Source organism: Panthera uncia, chromosome C2 (assembly GCF_023721935.1).
Source record: "Panthera uncia isolate 11264 chromosome C2, Puncia_PCG_1.0, whole genome shotgun sequence".
Classification (NCBI taxonomy): Eukaryota; Metazoa; Chordata; class Mammalia; order Carnivora; family Felidae; genus Panthera; species Panthera uncia.
This window is the reverse complement of record NC_064810.1, coordinates 57,857,183-57,882,174: the sequence shown is the minus strand read 5'-3', so window position 1 is coordinate 57,882,174 and position 24,992 is coordinate 57,857,183. Positions and strand designations below refer to the sequence as shown.

Genomic DNA, 24,992 nt, shown 5'->3' with positions numbered 1-24,992 from the left:
GTTCCATAATATGATTCGTGTATTTCCCAAAAGTGAGGTCTTCCTATACTTGATTTCCTTACCTTTAAAATGAATTGCCACGAGGCGCCTGGGTGGCTCAGTCAGTTAAGCGTCTGACTTCAGCTCAGGTCATGATCTCACAGGTCATGGGTTCGAGCCCCTCGTCAGGCTCTGTGCTGACAGCTCAGAGCCCGGAGCCTGCTTCGGATTCTGTGTCTCCCTCTCTCTCTGCCCCTCCACTGCTCATGCTCTCTCTCGTGCGTGCTCAAATATAAACATTAAAAAAATAAACAAATAAAATAAATTGCCATAATAGTGCAATCTCCTTCTTTGACACCATGGAGGGGTATACTTATGATTATTCTCAGAGGTCAAGATCGACTGAAAAAGAAAGTCTTAAAAGTTGTTTGAATTTCTTGCCTCAGTACATTTTTTGTAATGAAAAGTATTCCATGTCCCATGTCCCATGACAGAGTGATGACTCAAGATATAGGTTTAATAATTATTTTATTTATAAATCTCCACCAACTCTTGCCTGTCATATTATTCCAGGTATCACAGATGGATTATATAACAGTATTTTCACATGTTCATCTGCATGAAAATTAGGGGAAAGAAGAGATGTACAGACTGCATGAAAATGACACCTTAAAGTTCACATCTATAGTGTAGTGTTCTGTAAACATAGGCCTGTGAGCCAGCTCTGTCCAATTGCCATCCAGCTGCATGATCGTGGGCAAGTCACTTCTGTTTTCTCACTTTTAAATGATCTATCATCTGGATTCTCTATCTCATACTCAATTGACTGCATGCAAAAATACCATGAAAATACCATGCACTTGAAGTATGAATATTACCGTAAAGTACTTTACGTATTACTAGGCTTCCTCATTTTAGAGTAATACTATTCATAATCAGTGAAAGTCATTTGTTTGCAAGGTGATTGTTTTAAAAGGAATTCTTAGGCATTAGTCTTACTGACAATCTGTTATGATTCTGAAGCCAGTGGCTTGATTCTTAGGGATAGGATATGATAGTAAGATATATAACAAACATGAGTTCTGACAACTGATACAATGAAATGGCTCATTAGTTCTCTGAAATCTAATAATCTATGAGAAATGAGGTCAAATTGAGGGGAAAAAGTCCACCATGGCTTAAGTGACTTAAAATCCAAGTGAGAATTGTGGTAATTGGGAACAAACATTCACCTAAATTGAAGCTTATTTGTATAGAAAAATATATCAAAAAATAATCACTGAAAATCAAATTCCCTGTGAATTTTTAAAAATTAAAATTCTAACCTTTCAGCTCTGAAAAACTGCTTCTTCAGCAAAACATTCAGCATAGACTATATTGCCCTCAAATCAATGTTGTAGCCAGATAGATGGTAAGGTCCTTCCACCAAATTTTTTTAGAAAGAGTCACATTACTTTTTAATAGCAAAATGAGCTTCTCTTGGGCTTCAAAATTCAAGGGACAACCTAGGAGATATTTATAATGATAAATAAGGGAAGACTTTGGCATGCAGAGTAGAATTACATCATTATGAATATCTGGCAAGCTGATCTCTATTTGTACATGTCTAGGGTACAGCTAACGTGATTATTACAGGTTTTTTTGGAACCCTGGAGGACGAGGAAAATAACCTGGGAGATAACTTGTAACTTATCAAGTACCATTAATGCAGTCTCCATAATATTTATTACTCTCGTGTCAGTTCCTTAGAACTTTTTAGCCTTTGGGTCCTCTAAGCCATGGATGGAACTGTTTAGGGAGTGGTTACACATATGCAAAGAATTTTCTACTTCAGAAATATTCGTGTTTATCAAAGTGAAAAGATAAATATGACACATGCTGAAAGTGTGCAAAAAAGTTTCTGTGAGCCGCCAATTATTTGGGTACTAATTAGAAAGTATCTTCATCTGAGTCAATATCACTTTTTGGTTTCGTAAGCCTTTCCAGTTCTTCTCCATCCTAAAAAGAAATATGAAATCAGTAATTAATTAAAACAAAACTAGAAATGTAGCATTTGTAATGATTACTAAGGAGAAACCTTACTGGCAAATGTATTTCATTAAACTACAAATATAATCTAGTCAAATGAAATTCAATAAATACTTATGTTCTTAGAAAGTTCATTTTTGACACATAAGGAGATTCACAAAACATGGACAAGCAAGCATCTCAGGACTTGAATTTCAAAGTTGACAACAGGAACACAGTAAGGCGCGCCCTCTGCTGGTCTTCAAGGGAAATAACTAGTGGTTAAAGAAATAGGTACAGTATAAATAAGCTAGGCTACTATCTAAATTGTTACTTTTTTTTACCTATAAAGTAGGGCAAGCAGTGTTATCAGACCACTGGAAAAGAATGCAGGACTTTTGAAACTATACTCTGGCTGAGATAAGGGCATTTGGGACCCATGCTTCTAATTTATTTTTTAAAGCACATTTATTTACTTTGAGAGAGTCAGCATGAAATGGGGAGGGGCAGAGAAAGAGGGAGAGAGAATCTCAAGCAAGGCTCCATGCTGTCAGCACAGACTCTGAAGTGGGGCTCGAACCCATGAATCGTGAGATCATGACCTGAGCTGAAACCAGGAGTGGGACGCATAACTGACTGAGCCACCCAGGCGCTGCTGATTTTTTCACCTTAGGGATCTGTTGTGCCACCACCTCAGTGACATTGCTGATGGAAGCTCTGCCATGAACTCTAATGGGCAAGAGATTGTTTTCCCAAAGAGTGAAATGTTCATTTTGTGAAGTGCTTGGTATTTTGGGTGTATAGGAAAATTGTAAATTTAAAGCTAGAGGAGTTGGTTTCATCTTTTAAATATATATCTAACTCCTTACTTCAGTCTCCAAAAGATCACTGTTCATCTGTCAACACCATGCCTGACAGACCTTCCTAAAACAATTATAAGCAACTGGAAGAATAATGCTTATTCAGAATAACGACATAAGTAGGTTTCTAGAAAATATTTTTCTCTTATGAAGATAGTTTTGAAAATCACCTTCATAGTGAGTTGAGGCCTACCCTTCTGGCACCGTGTGGTTTACAAGCAACTACAGATGGAAAATCAAGGAGCTTACATCTAACAAGACCTACTAATGTCGAAGATGATCAACTTTTCTTGCCAATGAGGCATATTTCTCTGACTATGGCAGAGTGGAAAGAGTAATGGACTAGGAGTGAGACCTCATGGGTTGATCATAGTTTTTTTACATACTATCTATAACCCATTTAGCCTGTCCAAATCTGTTTATTCACTCCGCAAACCAGAAAGACTAGACAAGATAACCTGTGTGCTGTCTCCCAGCTCTGTGGCTCTATAATATTCTAAGATACAACTAATGGATAAGGTCCTCGAGGCTCTGATTCACACTCTTTCTCGACCACTGATGGCATTATCACGAGACCTTGCACATGTAAGTCCAGTGAATGTTTGCTGAATAATTTTTAAAAGTCACAGAAATCTAATACACCCTTTGATAAATAAGCACTGATCGATTTCTTTTCTATGAGCATGCACTGAATCTGGGAAGAGCAGGAGAAAGGCAGCATCTCCATAGACTTACCCCACTGGAGCGCTCCCAAAGGCTGCCACTTAGATCTCGGATCCTTTCTTGCCTAGGTGCATATTCCAGACCTTGAGGCTTGCTGGCTTTGTAAATAAATATGGAGAGAAGAACCGACGGTGCTTCTAAGAAAAACTCCAGGGAGGGCCTGAAGTCAAAGACCAGGACAGACACCGCTGTGATGATGACAGTGGTGACCTGGGCCATCAAGACGTGGAACATGTTATCTAGGAACTTCAGAATAAAAGCCACTGAGAGGCCCTGGAATGCAGTCACAAAAATAAGGGTGACTGAAAACACATTGTGGCCATAGAAAACCCCACAGTTCTTAATCTGTTCACTGTTACTGCTCTGAAGGACCAGTGTCAGTCCATTAAAAAGAATGCCAAAGAAATAGAGTTTGCTATTCTGTATGAAGATGCTTTCAGTGAGCTGGTTCCCTTCCTTCAATATCTTTTCATTATAGATATTGGCCATTGAGGAAATAAAACACTGGACTATAATAAGCACATGGCCCAAGCCGAGACGGATGTGACTGAAAATCATAGCTGTGGTGTTCCACTTAGTTTCAGGAAAAGTCCATGCCTTTGCTGTGCAATTGACTTTTCCGGGACATTCGCTTCGGAAGAGAAGGCAGGAATTGGATGGGCTGAAGAAGGCATCATGATGAAATCCATGTCCTGCCAGGTTATGCTGTGAAGTTTCAGTCCCAGCAGTGAGAGCCACAATAGACAAGAACAGAATCAGAAGGGAAGCCCACTGTATCCAGTTCAGGTGCCTCCTGTTCAGAGAGGAAAAACAGGATATTACTACTTTTTCCCCTCCCTTCCCATATTGACTGTTTCTACTGAAAACTCTGACACTTAACTACTTGGCTGAATAAACTGTACCCAATTTTTGCTAGCATTCCCAATTCAAGTTCAAAGAAGACCTTTTGGTGTCTCTGCTTCTTAAACTTGGTATTTTTATTCTTCTTTACAATAACTGTCCCTTAATACCATTGCAAGTTTCCTTTTAACCTACAGGTTTAACTAAGTCTCTTTTCTACCTCCAGAGCTGATCTTAGATCTTTGTAAAATAACTTTTTATCTTGCTATAAAGTAAGTTATGGCAGGGATTCTCAACCTGGTTTCCCTGAACCTGAATGTGATGAGCTTCAGAAATCTGTGAGTCCTTGCAGTGGGTGCCACATCTATACAGTTGAGTTCCTGTCTCTGCCCCTACCAATCCCACGAGACCCTTCAAAGCTCTGTCAAATTTCAAAGGTGTTCATGAACCAAAAAAGATTTAAGGAGGGAGCTAGCTCCTAGATCCATGGCCTAATCATAAAGCATTTTATAGCAAACTCCTGTTTGGGAAGGCAAGGAAAAAATATTTTTAGTGTTTCAGTTTACAAAGTCTTAACAATGCTTTATTTCTTTATTTATTTTGTCTAACCACAAGCTTGTGTAATATAAATGACACACATTATTGTCAATCTATTTTGTGGGTTTATTTAGTTCAACAGACATTTAGTAAGCAGCTGCTGTGTGCCTGGGGAGATAAAGAAGACTTGACCTCCATTCCCAAGGAATTTTAATAGAAGAGCCATGAAACTAAGTAATGACAATATAATGTGTGACAAGTGATACACAGAACAACTGGGGTACAACGGGGGAGGGAACACTTAAGTATGCAAATAGAGTCAGGTATTGTTTCCAAGACAAAAGGACACTTGAGTTGACACATGAAAAATAAACTGAAATTTGCCACATGAAAAGGGAGTTGGTGATATATCCAGGCAAAGGGAAGAGTCCATAAAAAGGCAACAAGAATGTACAATGTTAACTAAGAAAAGAGGAGTAGCTGACTCAGATTGGGGTCGTCAAGGAATAAAATCTTCAAGTTTAAAGATCTATCAGGTGAAGGAGAGGGTGCTTGTGTGCGCGTGCAGCGTGCGCACGCGTACACACACACACACACACACACACACACACACACACACACACACACAGAATACCAGAAGCAAAGGCAGAAGTGTAAAGCAGCAGATAAGAAATAGAAGTTACAAGATTTTGGAGCATTTACTGAGCGCCTACCATGGATCAGCAATTTCTGTTCCAAGGAAAGAAACAGTACTTTAAGACTGACTTCCCTAAGGTCATGTACTTACAAAAGAGCAAAGAAGGGATCTGAGCGATGGTCTGCATGTTTCTTCCTGGACCAATGACCCTCTTAAGTATAATGAGTTTTCAAGGTTCATATACAGGCAGATGTGTCTGATTTCACTAATGCTTCCATAGAGCTTCATGAGTGGAGACTGATAAATGCATAGACCAGCCTAGATAGCAGCACCATGTGCACAGGATCATGCTTTCTCATGTATACACTTTCAAAAAGCCAGATCAAGCATTTAGTGATGGGGCTAGCATAGCCCGGAAGGTCCAAAATTGTGAACTAGTCACATAAATTTCTAAAGGTGTAGCTGGTACACATTAAGTGGTAGAAACCAAATTGATTGAAGACAGGAAAGACAGATGAAAAGTATATGCCCAATTTATAAATATCATCATGTAACTAATTATTGGACATCCAGACAAATGAGGCAAAAACAATCTATAATTCCTATAGAAGTTTTCAATTCTGATAGCTGTAGACTTTCCACTAACATGGACATTGAGAAAAAAATAATCTAAACAGTCTTAAACAAGTTAATCAGTACCACTGCAAACATTCATTCAAGGTAATGTTCTAGAAGGTAAAAATTATTAAGGGTTAGGCTGAAAATGGTAGATTTTCAGCAAAGAAAATAAAGCTTAATAAATTATCCTATGAAGTCAGCTGAGGATAGGTGCTCTTACAAATGACAGTGCGTGACAGTTTGCTCCTCAGTTTAGTGGATGAGACAGTAAAAAACTCACCTGATCCCTCCACTGCCCCAGTAAACCACCTGTAAACCGTTTGGATTGCTGCTCAGAGTGGAACATGTACAGCCAGAAGGCTCCTCTACCTGAGGGCCTCGACTCCCAAATGAACTGCTTGCCCACAGAGAGACCTGGTTCCTATGTTTTTGCCAGTGACCTCATTATTGTAATTAGATATTTTAATGATTACATAAATGACAAATTATGAGTGAAGGAAAAGGACTGCTGTTTTTATGAAAAGTTGAATGCTCTGGGAAAATTAATTAAAGGCACACTACTCACAAGATAATCTGCCTTCAAACTGGGTACAGGTGAGCTAATTTTAAGATTAGGAAATAAAAATCTACAACAATCTACTTTAAAAGTATTTTTAAGAGCTTGCTCAATTTTTTTTTTTTTTTTTAGTTTATTTATTCATTTTGAGAGAGACAGAGAGAGTGAGCAGGGGAGGGGCAGAGAGAGAGGGAGAGAGACAATCCCAAGCAGGCTTCACACTGTCAGCATGGAGACCAATGTGGGGCTCAAACTCACAAAACATGAGATCATGACCTGAGCTGAAGCCAAGAGTCGGACACTTAACCGACTGAGCCACCCAGGCGCCCCAAGAGCTTGCTCTATTTTAAAGAAACTAGAACCAGGAAGCATGTATGATGTAGATTGAATGTAGCTTCAAGAAAGAAGCCAGAGCACTTGGGTGGCTCAGTAAGTTAAGCATCCAACTCTTGATTTTGGCTCAGGTCACGATCTCAGGGTTGTGAGACAGAACCCCCTTCCCCCAGCCTGCTTGGGATTCTCCCTCTCTTCCTATTGCCCTCCCCATGCTTGCACGTGCACATGTTCACTCTCTCTCTCTCTCTCAAAATAAATAAATAAACATTTAAAAAGAAAGAAGCTAAAACACTCCAATCAGCAAATCCCACACATTCTCAAAGGCCTGAGCTCTTCAGAAGAATGATGAATGGACATTTACATATCTTAAACTGTTTAAAGTATGTATATTTTAAACATGATTCACCATTTTGAGTACTCTTAGTAACTCAACAATTAAGTCCAAATTGTATCAGATAAGAGCATCCCTACCAAATTTGGTGATAGTAAAACAGGGCACAACATGAAAATAATTAAATGGAAAGACTCAGATGACTTTTTAAAACAAAATTGTACACATTTCTTAGTAGCACAGAGTGACCAGTAGCAGATTTATAATGAGAAATTATAAAAAAGAATTATCAAATGAATGATTTTGGAGAAATGCTTGTACTACCGAGTGGCACTGTTATTTCTCTGCTGATTTTGAAGAGTAAATGTTACCATAACTTCTAAGACACCCATCATCTGTGCCAAAATGTTCTTCATTGATTTTTTCCCAACAGCTTTCCTTTGAAGATATCAGAGAAACGTATATACATTTTTTTAGACAAAAATGGTTACCTTTTGCCCCCAGTTCTCAATGTTCAGGTTGATACTACCATTTCCTAAAGACTAATTAAACAATATTATACAACTTCACCAAGCCTTAAACAGCAAGCCAGCAAGGCTTTGAGGGATAACACCTGCAACCAGTCTCCACTGCGGACCAGTGGCTATTCCTCAAAGAGCAAATGCACACATTCACATGGGGTTTCTCTACAACATATGGTAAGACATTTGGACGGTGATCTTTTGTGTACCGCTTCCAAATTCTTCCAGGTAATTCTTGCATTAGTCACTGGGCTTCTTTTTCCCTACCTTGTAGCCTTATACTATTTGTCTGCATGGGAAAGGTATTTGGTGGCTCCGCTAGAGTCAAGTATAAGACAATGGCTTTCATATTCATATTCACCATGAAAAATGAGTTACTTATGGCAAACACATTAAGAATATGACAGAACTCAAGCTTCTACTCCTGGGTCAAAATTTTATTGCTAAGGGCAAAAGAAGAGTAGACTGAATAACAAAAACCAAACAAACAATATATACCACCACCAACAAAAAGATCAAAATAGAACAAAGTTGATTTTAAAATATAATAATAGGGGCGCTTGGGTGATTGAGTTGGTTGAGTGTCCAACTCGCGGGATCAAGCCCTGCATCAGGCTCCCTGCTGAGTGTGAAACCCCCTTAAGATTCTCTCTCTCTCTCACTCTCACTGCCCCTCTGCCCTGCTCGTACATTCACTCTCTCTCTCTCTCTAAAAATAAAAAAGAAATTTTAATTAAATAAGATAAAATAAACTGTAATAATAGATAATACAGTACTTGGAAGACATTCTCATAAAAGACAGTATTAGATTAATTATATTATTTTAGCACTGTTAAGAGTAGCTTCGGTGCTAATTTGTGACTCAAATTAAGACTCCCTTTGGGAGCTAAGTTAGTACTTGTAAAAATAATAAAAAAAATAAATGATTTTATTGTTTGTTTAATATAAATAACTTCAAAGGATTCAAAACATATTAACAACAAAGCAAACACATGTCTAAGAATATTACTGTTCTATTAAGAGGTAAAATATGTGAAAAAGCTTTTTGGAACTTTAGTTCATAACGTTAATTATTATTAAAACTAGCAATAATATAATATTTATTATAACTAATAGTATTATAAAAGCAAACATTTAAAGTTTAAGTATAACTAGATTTAGATTACACTAGGAATTAACTTCCTTTTCCCCTTTCCTTCCTTCCTTCCTTCCATCCATCCATCCATCCATCCATCCTTTAGAGAGAGACAGAGAGAAAGAGAGAATCCCAAGCAGGCTCCATGCTATCAGCACACGGTCCAAAGCAGGGCTCATCCCATGAACTGTGAGATCACAACATGAGCTGAAATCGAGTCAGACACTTAACTGATTGAGCCACAGGCACCCTTAACTTTCCTAATACAAATAGTTAAATGCTTAAAAATTTAATGGGCCATCTCTGCCCATATATTAGCTCTCTCAGCCTGACAGGGGCAGTTCTAGTTGGTCTCTGCCTCTAACCCTGCCACCCCACATACTCCCTTCTCCATGGTCAAAACCACCTATAAATGCTGCAAAATACCCAGTGGTTCTGCGCACAGACACCGCTTGGAACAAATCTACTTATGAATGGGGACAATAACTCCTACCTCCTGGGGTTGTTGTGGGGGTTAAGTCTAGATAGGCAAAAGGCCCTCGGATCAGCCCTTGGCTCTGAGGAGTCTTTGGTGTGATTATCTTGTCACTGTCAGCTGAAAGCCTGCTCGCACTGTTGTCTACCAACCAGTAAGACCAGCCCTGGATAAGGCCTGAGAGGCCCCTCACCTCAACCTCAGAGCCACAGCTCAGGCTCTGGAGTAAACTTATAAATAACAAAAACAAATAAAAAAAAAAAAAACAATAAAAAATATTATATACAACTACAGGCACAGCTAGAGCTATGGGTTAATTCCAAACCTAGCAATACATACTTTGTATTTTTGCTTTGGAAAATTTCAATTTTAAATTGATACAATTTTGATCTAATACTTATGTCTTGTGTAACATAAGTACACCACTACGTGTACCCATAAACTGTCATTTCAAAGGAAAAAAATTTAAAAACCCAACATGTTTTTGAGACCCCTTTATGAGATGCCCTTATTAAATAATGAGCCTTTCATTATATGTCAGAGCCCATTTTTTTTCTTCCATGGACATGCATCTTTAATTTTATCACAGGAATAAATATAAAGATATTACTATATATATATATATACATACACACATGCACACACATATATGTATATATATCTACTTATGAATGTATATATATATATATACGTACTTATATTACTACATGTATATACATACATATATATATATATATATATATATACACATTTTTTTCCCTCAGAAATCAACTCTTTGTCCTATAAAGTAGCTTTTATGTTGATTTTAAAGACTTCAAAACATTTTTGGAATAGCATTCTTTCACTTGCTAGTTGAATTATTTTCACAATTCATAAATTAAATAAAGAACCTGATGCAGAAACAAATTTCAGGGCCACCTCAGTTGGTTAAGCGTCCAACTTCAGCTCAGGGCATGATCTCATGGTCCGTGGGTGGGTTGGAGCCCTGTACTGGGCTCTCTGCTGTCAGCTTTCAGAGCCTACTTCGAATCCTCTGTACCCCCATTTTCTCTGCCCCTCCCCAACTTGTGCTTTTTCTCTCAAAAAAAAAAAAAAAAAAAAAATTCAGTGCACTCTAATATTTAACCTGGATGAAATATAATGTTCATTTTTTTCCCATCTCTCACATCAAGCATTAAATTGAATGCTTCCTCAGGGTAAAAGAAAGTCTTTCAAGAACTCCATATAATTAATGTACTGAATGCATCACGTATTCAACAAATATTTATTGAGTGCCTACGTGCCAAGCCATTCACCCTTACATACACATAAATTATGAAAGCACATAGTATGACATGGCACATTGAGAATAAGAAATTAAAAGGGCAAAGTGAACATAAAATTAAAAAAAAAAAAAAACAATCACAACAAATATAACAAGAAGTTAATTTTATTTTTATCATCAAGTAACAACTTAAACTGGAGTTAAGTGCCCAGATCCCATTACACCTTAGAATAGTCTGGCCTTTACATGGTGGCAGAGACTATTTACTTAAAAATGTTTACTCTATTCAAAGGTCCTCCTGGTGACAGGAAACACTGGTGACAGCATTTTTAAAAGCAAAAATCTATCATTCTTATTTATTGTAATTTTGACTAGATTTCTCATGTAAATCTTCTGCCAATTAGAGCTTAGATCATGTACTCAAGTAGTTTGATAAAGAATTTGCCACTCTTTACATCTCCAAACTACAAGTAACAAACGTACTAACAATATTTAGGAACTTCTTGGTTCCCTACTAAAGTATAGAGATTCTGAAAAAGATAAAAAAGAAAAGAAAAAAAAAAAAAAACTCATGAATTTGTTGAAAAGTTGGCACTGAAAATTAAAGTAAGCTGGACAATTATTTATTTATTTATTTATTTTTGAGATACTAAGAAAAAACTTTTCATACATCTAGTTGCAATGATTTAGATAGGCCAGCACTGGAGCTGCTTTCCAGATGGGTTAAACAAGTTGCCCAAAGCCAATTAGGAATAAAATCCTGGCCTTGGGATTCAGAGGGTTCAGTGCTCCGGGTATATGATCTGAAACAAGGCTGTGCCGTTTTAAAGTATGATATATGCTTTCAGAGCAAGTTACTTACTTCAGCACTATCCTGAATAGAAGAGCTGTTGTTATAATGCTAAAATTTGAGAAGATAACAGCCATGGCCTAGAAAGAAGGAGAAGATAGAATTACAATCCAAACAAAGTAGTGACCTCAGAAATCTCCCAGCCTGCTGGTTCACCTGACAAAAAAAGCTTTTTGGTCAAAAACCTGAGGGGTTATTAGGGCAGCTACTTCACTAGAGGATGAAATTCCATTTTTATTGCTTGTTAAATTTATACAGATATGATCAAATTATTGGACAGACTTTGAAAACTTGTTTAAATTCAGCAAATGCCTGTGTAAATAATCTGTATGTGCAGATCAGGGAATACTTATCAACTCTAAATGTTTAGGTCTAAAAATAATAGTGACCTTACTTATGAAGCATACTTTTTCAGGCTCTTAAAGTGCTTTATAGACTTTTAACACCGTTTCCAGAGGTAGAGAGAAGGCAAGTACTATTAGGCCCATTTATACGTTAAGACAATAGAGGTAGAGGTTTTTAAGCATCTTTACTGTTACAGGAATTGAACCGGTTCTCCTGGTTGAACTGCAGTGATTCAATACCAGTGATTCAGTCCCAAACTCATACCTGACAGTCCTTGGGCTTATTCACATTGCTCTACACACTTAGAAATGTGGTAGCCAGATTTCATAAAGATGGGTTTTTATGAAGTCAGTCATATTTCACATGAGAGTATTAATCTGAACATGTATATAATTTGGCTCAAAAAGTACGAAATTTCATCAGTGCTCCTCCATATTTGGATCTGACAACATTAAAAAAAATTAAAAACAAATCCTACTCATTTACTTCACTCTACCTTCTTCCTTGCTGTCAGTTTAAGTTCACTAAACTCCAAAGAGTATTTTTCACTAGTCTTATATAACCAGCAAGCATGGCTACCATGCAGGTAAATTAAAGAAATAAGAGTGAACCCAATAAAAACCAGCAAAAATTCCAAGAATACATCATTGTTGTTTTTCTACTGAATTTTTTATGAGAAGCACTGTTTTAGGAATTTCACTGTGTCCTCTGGAGACAAATGTTTGTGAACCCCTTGGTAAAAGCAGAGAAAAACCTAAGGAGGAAAGTAAGTGGCTGGTAAGAAGAGGGAGGACACAGTAGCTCTGATCAACCACAATAATGGAGCGGATGCACCTAACCAAGCAGTCTGGCTGACCTGATGATGAATTTAGAACCTACTTTCCATGCAAGTGCACAGAATAAACAAAACACCAGAGCTCTTTGCCCCAAAATTTCTGTGCATCTCTATTCAATTCTTTCCAACTAGACTGGGCACAGCAATACACAGAAAATGCCATGTGATTTCTTTTGTAATATCTGTGGTTGTGCACAATCAGGAAGGAAGAGCAAAGTAATAAGGTGGAAGAACAAGGAAGCTGCAATCTTGCTTTCATGCTGGGGATATAGGAAAGGGATATAAATTTAGAGCTAATCTAAATAAAGTACAACAAATATGTACTCATTGATGCAAATAATTATGTTGTTGGGTACAGGAATTCTCAGATCTGAAAAACAAAGTGGAAGTAAGAATTTAAGAGAGAACACATTCTAACATTCAAAACACTTACTAATAACATGGATCACATAGCTGAAAGGAACTTCAGGCGATCGATCACCTGGCCCCAGTCCCTGCCTTTGGGTTAGTATGGTAATGTTATTCTATTTTACAGATGGTCATCTTAGAGTAGTTGGGCTTGCCTAGTTACACAGCTTCTAAACTGTGCAAAATAATCAAATACCTGTTGTCTAGTTAGTGCTCTACTGATCCTTTTCTTCTCATCCCACTCTCAAACTGATTTCGCTATAAGTAAAAGGCTTCACATGGAGAACTAGGACCAATAAAAATCCTATTTATTATCAAAATGCCTGAATTTATTCTTGAAAGAAACTTAAAATACATTTTGGCAACAATGGCAACAGAAATCTTCATTTTATAAATTAAGGGAAATAAATACACAAATTCCCCCAAACTGAGTAACAGGTAAAAGCAAAAGCCCAAATTTTAATTCTGATTACTAATGGATTCCTAAATTGGCATGGAGAACACCAAGAGAGATGAGAAACATCCCTAGTGTTATCAGTCATAGATAGCATTTATCGTTGGGAGAATGTATTTTCTACCCTTAAAGAACTCGTTGGTTAAATGATAGGACTGACAGAAAAAGAAAATCATACAAACAGAATACATTTACTACATTAAAGCAGGTGCAGGAAAAAGTAGGGCACTGAGTATACAATTTTCTGAGAATGTGGGGCACCTGGGTGGCTCAGTTGGTTAAATATCCAACTTTTGACTTCTGCTTAGGTCATGATCTCATGATTTGTGGGATTAAGCCCTGCATCGGGCTCTGTGCTGACAGCACGGGGCCTGCTTGGGATTCTATCTGTCCCTTTCTCTTTGTCCCTCCCCCATCCCACTCACCTGTGCACTCTCTCTCAAAATAAATAAATAAACATTTTTGAAAAAACACAGTGAGCAGCAGATTGGTAACTCAGTATTCAGATGATTCTGGTGAAACCTCAGGGAGACCACTGAGAGTAATGAAAAACTAACACTGATAAGGAAAATGATAAAAACATTAGTTCTGGGATTCATTTCTCTGTGTTTTTCTAATGCTATTTTCTATCATATTTACTTACAGGCTGAAGGTAGGAAATGACATAGAAGACAATTAAATTATCCAGGAAATAAAGAAAGGCAGGAATGGACCACTTCATGAAATTAGAGAATTCTTTCCAGGAAGCACATCTCAAGTTTCTACTTTGATGATCTTCTAAAGAAAGAAAGACAGTAATAAACAAAGAATATTGATGAGAATGCCCATATTTTTAGACAAAGCAAGTTGTATTTGATTACTGATACAATTCTTTGAAAGAGGTTTTATGAACTTACTTTTATCAGTGACTATTAGCCTTAAGAAATTAAACACAATATAAGATTTCATTTATGGTCTCTCTTTCTTCAACTCCCCACCAGACCTCATCACTGACAATCAGCAACACCCTGAGGAATACTGATTCTCCTAATTCCTGTTAACTTGAGATAGAAACACCACTTAGAACAACTCAGGATACTATGGTTTTATTTACTACTATGAGAGCCTAAAGCAAAGAAAGAAGTTAGAATCCAGAGAAAATAAATCAAGTATTTATGTTGGGATTTTTCCCCCCAGGGGGAATCAGGAAAAGGAGTACCAGGTGAAGATTTATACATACAGGAGCAGAGAAAATTAAATTTTGCTAATCCTGGTATGAGTTATGATCCCATCTCCAGAGTTCCAAGAACTCAGGAAGGTACTGTAACCAGAGAATATAAAATAACATGCAAAAATAGAAAACAATTTAAGTCCTGCAAATTCATGAGATTAAGAAATATATTCCACCAACTAGAATCTTTGCACAAACTGACACTTTTAAGAATAAAACAGAAATCTTCTTGGAAAAGACTTTTAATACTTTGAATTCTGTTTACTTCATATGTGAAGGCAGATCACAGAACAGAGAAAGGTAAGGCTCAATAAATGGGGAACTAAGATGAAGAATTAATACACAGGAAGAGCCACAAAAGGCTAGATGCTTTAGATTTGAGGAAGGGATGAGTATCCCTGCTTGATAATTGATGAGACTGGAACTCAGAGAAGTTAAAATAATCCCACCCTAGAATATAGTCTCCAATCCACTCTGCTACCTCCCTTGCAGGAAATGGGGACTGTTTTTGCAATGTGCTACATATCAAATCAGACAGCAGTGATTTAGAAAATCCTGAATTTGAGTAAAAATGAACTTGCTGTGTGCTCCAACAAAGGAACAAGTAACAAGGTAGAGCGATGGCCAAGACATGAGGAAAACATGGGCTGGAGTCCTGGCTCTGCCCCCTCCTACCTACCACTGCATAACATCTGTTCTTTTGAGCCTGTCCTTGCTTTTGCAAAACATGGGTAACTGTACGTATGTTTGTATCTTAGTGTCCTCATATATAAAATTACTGGGCTAGACTAAATGACATAAAATCTTCCTTTTAGTTTTCCTAAAATGTTTTGATTCTGTGATTTTTAACAAGTATAGGGGCGCCTGGGTGGCTCAGTCGGTTAAGCGTCCGACTTCAGCTCAGGTCATGATCTCACAGTCCATGAGTTCGAGCCCCGCATCGGGCTCTGTACTGACAGCTCGGAGCCCGGTGTCTACTTCAGATTCTGTGTCTCCCTCTCTCTGACCCTCCTCCGTTCATGTTCTGTCTCTCTCTGTCTCAAAAATTAAAAAAAATCAAAAAAAAAAATTAACAAGTATAGAGTTCAAGACTTCAAGACTCACCTTTCTTTAAAATCCATAATGACACAAGCACACAGAAAACCAGTTTCACCAATTCTGAGCACACGTTCACAGTAGTTGGAAGATAATCATACTTGTTCTCTGAAATGTAACAGGCATTTTTTAACTATAAATTTTGTGCTATATAATGCTTGTATACAGGTAATAATTTATATCTGTTTTTAAACTTAAAAGCTGGATTTTAATACTGGTTATATTAAACTTCATCCAATTGGCTTTCTTCTCTTGGAATTTTTTAATCAATTCACCTAATGTATTAGCTATCCCTACCACATTCAGTGTTTTATTATTCTTGAGTTTCTCATCTTTTCACCCAAGTTGCTGATAAATATGTTGAGGAGGATAAGGCTATGGGCACAGAAGGCTTTGTGGTATGGCATTAGACATGACCGTTATTTAGCACTGAGAGCCTGACTCATCAAAAAGCTATGAATTTAACTGGCGGAATTATGACCCAGCTTATGGTTCCTCTTGTGTCATTTGTTTGCCTTGCTACAATCAAAGTAAATGGTCTGTGATAGTCCCTTAACTTGGAATCTTCCTATCTGTTTTGCATCACAGCACATACAGAAAACAGTATTGGTCTGGCACTCTGGAATAAATGGTACGTTGGGGTAAAAGGAGCCAAGAGGCAACTGCCCAGAGCTCTGGCTACCTCTAGGGCTGACAGGAAATACTCTGATATATCAAAACCCACTGATGAGTTGGAAAGATCACTTATAAGTCAATCTAATCAGAAAATGAGGTTAGGTTTGTATGCCTTGGTCTTAGCTGTTACGTCTGTTCCAAATGCTTACAAACAACTTGCTGTAAAATTTTGCCAAGGACAAACATAAACTTTAGTAGGTCCTATTTTAAGGAGTGCATTTTTCCTATCATTTGAAACATTTCCTTATTTTCCTTGGCCATGATATGAAAAACCAAAACTGGCCAAGTACAGGGGGACAATGCCAACTCAACACTCTTTCTATCCAGAACACCTTTTATCTTTTTTTTTCCTGTGGTTTCCCTTGACCTTCTCAACCTAAACACAGTCGATTCTTTATTCATCTCTAATCCTCTTGTGCTACCTATAAACCTTTATAACAGTACCTGTCACATTATATTATAGTTACTTCTTCTGTGTATGTCTTACCCTTGGAATGTAAGCTCCTTATGAGAAAGGGCCCATGTCAGTCATCTTGATAAAACTGGCAGTTAATGGTATTCTGCACTTGGTAGGCACTTGATAAATGTTCTCCTGAATTTAATATTTGCCTGTTAAACTTTCTCCATCATTCAAAGCCTAATTAAAACATCTCCTCCTCCCTTCTCTGAGCTTAAACCTAGACTGAAATCACACTCTACTATCTTCCACTAATACTTTGCATTGATCTCTATGATACACACATGAGGGAACATGCACACACAAGAATGGAGGCAGAGGTCTTCAGATTAGAAGTCTCAAACTCTTACCACTGCTCCAGAACTCACTTTGACTTTTATTTACTTTTAAATCATATTTCTCTCATAGTAGATCCCAAACTATGATTCAGCATCATGTGGTACCTCCTTCCACTTAACCTTCTGCTGACACTCATACACCGAATCGACACTGCATTCATCCTTACTGATCTCCCATTAGTCCAAAGAAACAGGCCATAGCCCCAGGATGACCCCTTCTCCCCTTTAAAACTTTCCTTTCTCTTCAGGAACTTTGCTTCAGTGAGTATTTCTTCTTCTGGCTTCAGTGTATCTCTTTTATCTTTCTATTAACTGGCTTGCTCCCCTTGGCCTTTAAGGATGCTCAAACTGTCCCATCCGAAAAACAAAATATACGATCCCACCCCTGCCCCAGCTACCATACTTTCTCCTTCTTTCCCTAAAACAGCATCAACATTCATTATCTCCATTGTACCCACTTTCCATTCAGGTCTTCTTCCCAAGCAATCAGGTTTCTGATCCCATCACTTTATTCAAACTACCTGGTCTCTGAGATTACCAAACATCTTTTAATTTCTAATTCCAAAGGGCATGCTTGAACCCCTATCTTACTATGATGTTGCAATTTCCTCTGTCTTCAAACTTATTTCCTTCCCTTCTATGAATCATGTGCATTTAGTTCTCTTATTTTTTTAATGATTCTTTCCTAACATCTGAGTGTCAGCATGCCTCTTAAATGTTGGCTTCCTTGGAGTTGTATCCTTGGCTCTCATTTTCTCATTCTGTGTGCTTACCCTGAAAAAGCCCTCTGGCTCCTACGGTTTTAAATAGCAATTTAATATTCATGTCTCCAAATCTGTATTCTGGAACATTAATGCTCACTAAACATATCCACATGAAGTACTACTTCCTATTTATAGATTTAATTCGTATTTCCTTCATATATGTGATGTGCTAGATAGTGCAGAATATGGCAACGAACAAGGACATAGCTCCTGACTTCACAGAAGGTACCTAACTAAAACTGTTCAATCTTTCTGAATTCTGTCCTATCTGCTTATTCCTACTAATAGCTTCCATCTTAGCTGAGAGCATCATCAATCCACTTAGCACCCAAACAGGAAACCTCTGAGCTGTCCAATATTTCACGTCCTTTAGTCTCTACGTTCAATATTCTCTGAGTCCTGTCTTTTCTCATGTTTAGTATATTTCTTGAATCTATCCTCTCTTCTCTATTCCTACCTCCAAAGCCATGGTTAGTCTTCTTAATCTGTGGCTTGTATTTGCAGTAACCCCAACTGGCTACTCTGCATCCAGTCTCTTCCCAAGTCCGTCCTCTATTCAGCTAGTGTAACAGTCTCTCTCATTCTGTTTATAATCCTTAAAGCATTCCTTATTCCCCAGACTCTAGAGCCTAGAAAATAAAGTCCCAGTTCCTTAGCGTGGCATATGAAGTCCCTTAGTAATCTGATCATGACTTCCCCTCTGGTCATATGCATGCGTTCCTTCCTCCTCTCCTTCAAGTCCTTAAACTTTTTGCTCAGTCATTCTGAAGTGCAAGTTCTTACAATCCATCCTGCTTTTTTTTTTAAACATATCTATTTGATTCTATGGATTGTTGCTTCTGTTTTGAATACCACTGCCCACCTGTCCTCTTGTGGATCAACTTCACCTTCTCAGGGAAGTATTCCCTAATCCCTTTGCACTCCACATCCTCCTGTCCCAGAGAGAACATAGCATTTTCTACATAAAACTATCTCCACACCTTTGGTATAGGGCTGCATTTATTATACTGTACTTTCATGACGTTTCAAATGTACAGCTCTCCTCTAATAAACTGAATTCTTGAGAACAACGACTATGTCTTATACGCTTTGAATTTTGTTACTAATATTTAGCCTACTGCCCAAGACAGAAATGTTAACCGAAGTAGAGACTTATATACACATCTGACTCCCCAAGCAGACCATTAAGGGTCATGATGTCATACTTCTATGTGTCCTGAATAACTAGTGAGAGGCTCTCAATACAGCTTTGTAGAATTAAACTGTTTGTCTAAATCCAAATTCCTACATTAAAAAAAACAAAACAAAACACAGAAGACTTCTTAGCTAATAATTTCAAAGATTTCAAAGCAAATAATCTGTACTGCCTCAATGATATAGTAATTAAGACTAACTCACAAATGCCAAGTGACCAAATATATCCTCCTATTTCAAAGTAAGTTATAATTACACATATTGCTATAGGTCCAGAAATACCTGTTGATTAAAATAATAGTCAGATGTTATGATCTGTTCTGTAAAGGGTGTGACACTGTATTTAACCCAAATTTCACTCAGCAGGAAAAATTTTTCTTGCTAAGGAATAAAAGGTTAAAGAATCAAACTTAAACACGCTTTGCCCTTCACATGAAGCAGAGTACTTGCCAGGGTATTTTCTCTATTTTGCATACAAGGAGACCAGCAACAGGAGACGTAACGTGTGATTAGATGCCAGTGTTCCATATATTCCAAGTCTTCACTTACCTTCATTGGCTGAGTATTTTACCAGTAGGATTCGACTTGAGCTCAAAGCAATGAATATGGTGCCTAGTAGGAATGTATACATCGCTGGCAAGGAGCACAATGTGGGATGATCACAGCACTTGCTTTCCATTCCACTGGTTTTTAATGGTCTTAAAGAGAACATATTCGTGAGCAACACTGTTGGTAGATAAAGCATAGTACAAATACCACTGATTAGTGAGGAACAGAAAAGCAATTTTTTATATGTTTGGCTACAGTTGTATCCAAACCAAGAAAATTGAGGAGAGCCAGAGAAAAGGGAAAGTAAATGAAAGTGTCAAAAGTTGTTGGGGGGGGGGGGGACTCCAAAGACAGAAAGACAGCGCCAGACTAGAAGTGCTGCTAAAAGTAGCAAGTGAGCAACTGACATCTGGGGACTGCAGAATTTTGCAGAAAGCCCATTTTAACTTCCATTCCTATTAGCAACTTTGCCCTAGAGGAGAATTTCAGATTTCCCTTCACCTCAGTAGCAGCTCTTCCCTAGAAAGAGGGACAGTTCATTACAATAATGACCGAAAGGGGAATATCTGAAACAGTGTTGTGAATCTGCACCTAACTAGTGTTAAAAGTACAAGAGAGCTTAGAAATCAATGACTCTAGAGTCCTCTCCTGACATGTTGAGGGCACTAAACTCTAGGCTGAGTAACTTGTCCAAAGCCTGCCTGTGTAAGGGATAGCGCATAGGGCCGGGAGGACTGGTGAGAGATGGGCTTGAAACGTCAACACCGACAGCCCACCAGCGCGCAAACGTAGAGGTAAAAAAGACACCTCCCCTACCGAAGGAAGGCAGGTTTCCCTCCAGGCACGGCGTGGGGGGGGGGGGGAGCCTTCTTGTCACACATGCGCAGTAGGGATCTCGAGCGGCGCGCCCTCCCCTCATACGCACGCGCATTTCTTTGCCAGCCGGGCGAGGTTACCTCTGTCCGTCCAAAGGGTTTTTGGTGGAAGAGCGCACATCCTACAGATGAAACAGTAACTGTGTAGCTCTGCAGAGGCAGCAATAGCTTTTAGGGTCCATGGTCGGGGAAACTACGGGAGGGAAAGAAAGGCGAAAACCCCAGCCCCTGAACCTCCTATTCCGGAACAAAAAAGCACAACTACGTCCAGACTAGGAAAGAGCGGACCTGGCACCCATTGCGCAGGCGCGCTCAGTGTTACGCTTCCGGAAGGAGGGGAGAAGAGGACTGAGCCCGCCCCAGTGAGCCCTCTCTCGCGTCACGTGGCGGGAGAGTCCTGTGTCACGTGAGGCCCAGGTAGCGGCGGAGCTACGGCAAGAGAGAGAAGGGGAAGCCGGAAGGGGCGCGAGTGAAGCGAGGGGGAGAAGACAGCTCCCGAGGAGGCGAGGGGTGCGCGTGCGCCCGCCTCTCCCCCCCAACTCTCCCCTCGTCCCCGCCGCCCTCCCTTGCGGCCGGGGAGACACCTAGGCCCCGTCCTCCGCGCGCTGCCTGGGTTGTGAGCAGCGTGCGCCCTGCCCTCGCGATTGGCGCAGCCGCCCCTCCCCCTCGTCCCGTCCGTCCCGTCGCGTCCCGTCCCCTCTGGTGCCGCCGGCTGGGTGCCGATGCGCGTCGGGGACAGCGGGGATTTTTTCTGACTCCCGGTCCCTGCCCCCGCTGCCTTTCCCACCCCATCGCGGGGCCGGCCGCTTCTCCGGCCCCAGGATGCAGAATGTGATTAACACGGTGAAGGGAAAGGCACTGGAAGTGGCTGAGTACCTGACCCCGGTCCTCAAGGTAAGCCAGGCCGGGCTTGCCCAGGGCTGTCAGGTACACGCTCAACTCCGCAGGGACTGAGGACCCGGCGCCGGGAGGGACACCGTGTTTTCCGGAGGGGGAAAGTGTAGGAAGGTGGTAAGGGTGGGATGGGACACAGGCAAAGGCGCAGCCCCACCGGAGGTGTTATCCAGCTGCTCTGTAGGGCTTTCGGGCTCTTCAGGTAAACTTGGAGCACTGCTGTCGCCACCCGTCAGAGCTCAGCGCGTCTGGGTACGTCAAGTTGGAAGGTGGTCCGCAGCTAAGTAGATTTGAGAATGTTAAATCTTAACATCGGAAGTCTTTTGAACTTTTTAAACGAGCGTATTGCTTATCTTTTTAAAAACGAAATCAGTATTTGGTATTAAAATGACATGTCACTATTCCTCAAATTTCATAGAAAGTCTCTTATGATTAGGAGTTTGAAATAGTAAATTGTGACTGAGGTCTCATCTTGTTAGATTTCAGAGAACACTGTGAAGTGCAACATTATCTCCAACAGTACCATTGAACCTACCAGGCAAAACCTCCCTTTCCTGAGTTTTTTAAATAGCCGAAAAACTATTTGTAAATCTTGGATTTAAGTGATAATAAGGAGCAGCTTGACGCTCCTAGATATACTTTTTTTGCATTGTCAGTACGGCGTTTTTAAAGTAAAATTTGTAGCATACTGGTTTTAAAGCAGTGACTTTATTTTCAAAGATAAATTTCTACAAGTGCGTTCAAGTTTTGATAAGTCTTAAAATTTAAGTTTGTTGTCATTGTTTTTCCTTTCTGAAAACTGAGCAATGAGAATAAATGAATAGGGAGTTCTTAAGTGCTTTTATTATTTTTTTAAGCTTTCAGTAAAAATTTTACAAATCTTACGGTAGGGATGAAATACCCATGGAAATGGTTGGTCCTCTTTATTCAAGAAGTTATTCTGGTATGCTAGGAATAGTGGGTAGCTTTATTTTGCTCCCTTTCCATGACAAAGGGAAATGTTAGCCCTGTACTTACTTTTTTAATATTTATTTCCAAGACTGATTTTAAAATGATACCTTGTTGGGCCAAGTAAAAAAAAAGGGGGGGGGGGATAAGTTTATAAATGAGAATTCCAACTCTTGCTATGCTTTTATATATGTTATATGATATATATATATTTTTTTTTTTACAGTGAAATCCCTTGTAATTAAAATAACTCATTCAACTCTGAAATTGAAAATAATTTTGACATTTAAATCAAATGATTCTTTTGCATATTATGTCATTTTTCAGAAATATGTCTACCAAGGTATGTAGCATTGAAATAATACATATTCTTAAACTTTTTTTTTCCAGGGAAAAGAAAAAGAGTTCCCAAATTAAATATAAAACTACTGTTTTATTGGCCAGTTGTATTTTATTGAACTTAGAATTATATTTTGAAGAATCATTTTATTTATTCCCCAAACTGAAAAGTGTTAGCTTGTCAGAATGTACTTGTTAGTGTGTATTTTTAGTAATAAGGAAAGCAGAATTATTGATCCTTTCCTTGCCTGTCCCTGTTTACAGAGAGAATCCTGTAGTTTCCTACTAGACATAAGATGGCAAGGAAGAAAAACCAAATCCCTTGAAAGAAACAGTGACTTATCCTAGCAAGTAGAAATTAAGAAAAGTCATGGTACAGTAAAGGCCAAAGTCCTTTCAATGATCTTCAAGCCTCTACTTGATTGGGAGAGACCCTTATCTCAACTGCTACTTTATTCCTTGCTCACTTTGGCTTAAGCCATCTAGTCTGTCCTGTTTGTTTCTCCGTTTAATGCTCTCTTGCCTTGTGTTTTTGTATTTGCCACTCCATCTGCCTAAAATGCTCTTTTACAGCTATGTGGCTTGTTCATTTTTTTTAAGGTCTCTGCTCAGTAGTCACCTATCAGGGAAGTCTTTGTTTTCTCACCATCCTATTTTAAATAGCCATCTCTTTTCCTCCACCCCTGACCAGTTTCCTCTCTGCCTCATTTTTCTTCGTGGTTTTCATTACCATTTGGCTTTTCTCCCTCCACTAGAGTTTAAATTCCTTATGAGGACAAGGATCAGTTTGGTCTATTTTATTCACTCCTGTAGCCCCATTACTTCAAATAGTGCCTGGCACATATTGGTCATTCTAAATACGTGTTGAATGAATAATGTTCATAAATGAATTCTTTCATTTTTGTAGACTGTACTACAAAATCTTACATTTAACTTAAAATTTAGAAACATTTGGTAAATAGCATCTTTGCTTTGGAGGAGAAAATATTGTGTCAGTATCTTGGTGATATAATAATGGGAAAGGACTAAATAATTTATGACCTCTAGATTTGGGTTCTAATATTACTCCATTGAAATGAGATGTTGGAGATGTTGACTAAATAGTAAAAAGTCTAAACATTTTTAAGACATCTTTATCGTTCTGTAAAATAAAGATGTGTACAAAATCATTGTGAGACTTAATGTATAAACCTTTGGATGCTTTTCCAAAGAGCTTTGCTCTATTATAGCACTGATCAAATTGTAATTATTTCATGTCAGTTTCCTTCATTAGACTTGTATATTCCTCTAGGTACCAGTGATACATTCTTTTTTGTATGTGCTCCTTTGTCTAGAAGGGTACCAGGCAGATACTTGCCCACAAACATCTTTAATTTGAAAGCGAAAGTGTAATATGTTAATTCTTTTTGCTCTTTTTAGGAATCAAAATTTAAGGAAACAGGTGTAATCACACCAGAAGAGGTGAGTGTTAAAGATATTCTGAAACTGTTATGTCTTACAATTATATTAAACTGTGTGGCTTTTTTGTTTTATAAGAAAATATCTTAAAGTTTAATTTTGATTTGATTAAAATTAGATTCTTTTGACTATATTAGCAGTTTTATAGGGACTTCTACTTCCTATGTGAGAAGAAGATGTAACTTCCCTCTCAGTTTGCCACTTCTCATATTTCTCTGTAGTTCCTCTTGATTTAGAAATGGTGGGAGAGGGAATGGAAAATATTCCTGGTCACTTACCCCTCACTTATATTTGTGTTATATTGAAGCTGTGCAGGGAGCTCTTGTGGTGTTTGCTGTGTCTTGCCTTTGTCTGCATCAAACATGAGATTTCATGGCTTTTCATTTGGAAACTTTGGTTTACTGCTTGTATGTTTTCTTTCGGTATTTAGCTTAAATATTTTATTGCTACATACTTAAGGCTGACTTTTTTCTCACAATTCTTTA

The 24,992-nt window shown here is 38.5% G+C and overlaps 2 protein-coding genes across 8 annotated transcripts in view; one reads left to right on the top strand and one right to left on the bottom strand.

Annotated features, from left to right (window-relative positions):
• Positions 1 to 490: 490 nt before the first annotated feature.
• Positions 491 to 24,992, bottom strand: part of SLC35A5 (solute carrier family 35 member A5) — a 24,914-nt gene continuing 412 nt past the window's right edge. Inside the window, exons 2-9 of one of the 7 annotated variants that reach the window (XM_049628172.1) lie at positions 21,920 to 22,042; positions 20,919 to 21,061; positions 19,994 to 20,142; positions 16,026 to 16,124; positions 14,355 to 14,488; positions 11,682 to 11,749; positions 3,582 to 4,362; positions 491 to 1,977 (exon numbers count right to left, since the gene is read on the bottom strand). In XM_049628172.1, coding sequence (XP_049484129.1) covers positions 1,909 to 1,977; positions 3,582 to 4,362; positions 11,682 to 11,749; positions 14,355 to 14,488; positions 16,026 to 16,124; positions 19,994 to 20,142; positions 20,919 to 20,989 — 1,371 coding nt within the window. In that variant the 5' untranslated portion in view covers positions 20,990 to 21,061; positions 21,920 to 22,042 and the 3' untranslated portion in view covers positions 491 to 1,908. Of the gene's footprint in view, positions 1,978 to 3,581; positions 4,363 to 11,681; positions 11,750 to 14,354; positions 14,489 to 16,025; positions 16,125 to 19,993; positions 20,171 to 20,918; positions 21,224 to 21,919; positions 22,142 to 24,992 lie in introns of those variants that run through there. The other 6 variants (XM_049628173.1, XM_049628176.1, XM_049628178.1 and 3 more) reach the window with 6 other exon arrangements.
• ATG3 (autophagy related 3) overlaps positions 21,333 to 24,992 on the top strand; it is a 26,793-nt gene continuing 23,133 nt past the window's right edge. The window contains exons 1-2 of the mRNA XM_049628180.1: positions 21,333 to 21,762; positions 24,469 to 24,510. Of these exons, the coding sequence (XP_049484137.1) occupies positions 21,691 to 21,762; positions 24,469 to 24,510 (114 nt within the window). The 5' untranslated portion in view covers positions 21,333 to 21,690. The remainder of the gene's footprint in view (positions 21,763 to 24,468; positions 24,511 to 24,992) is intronic.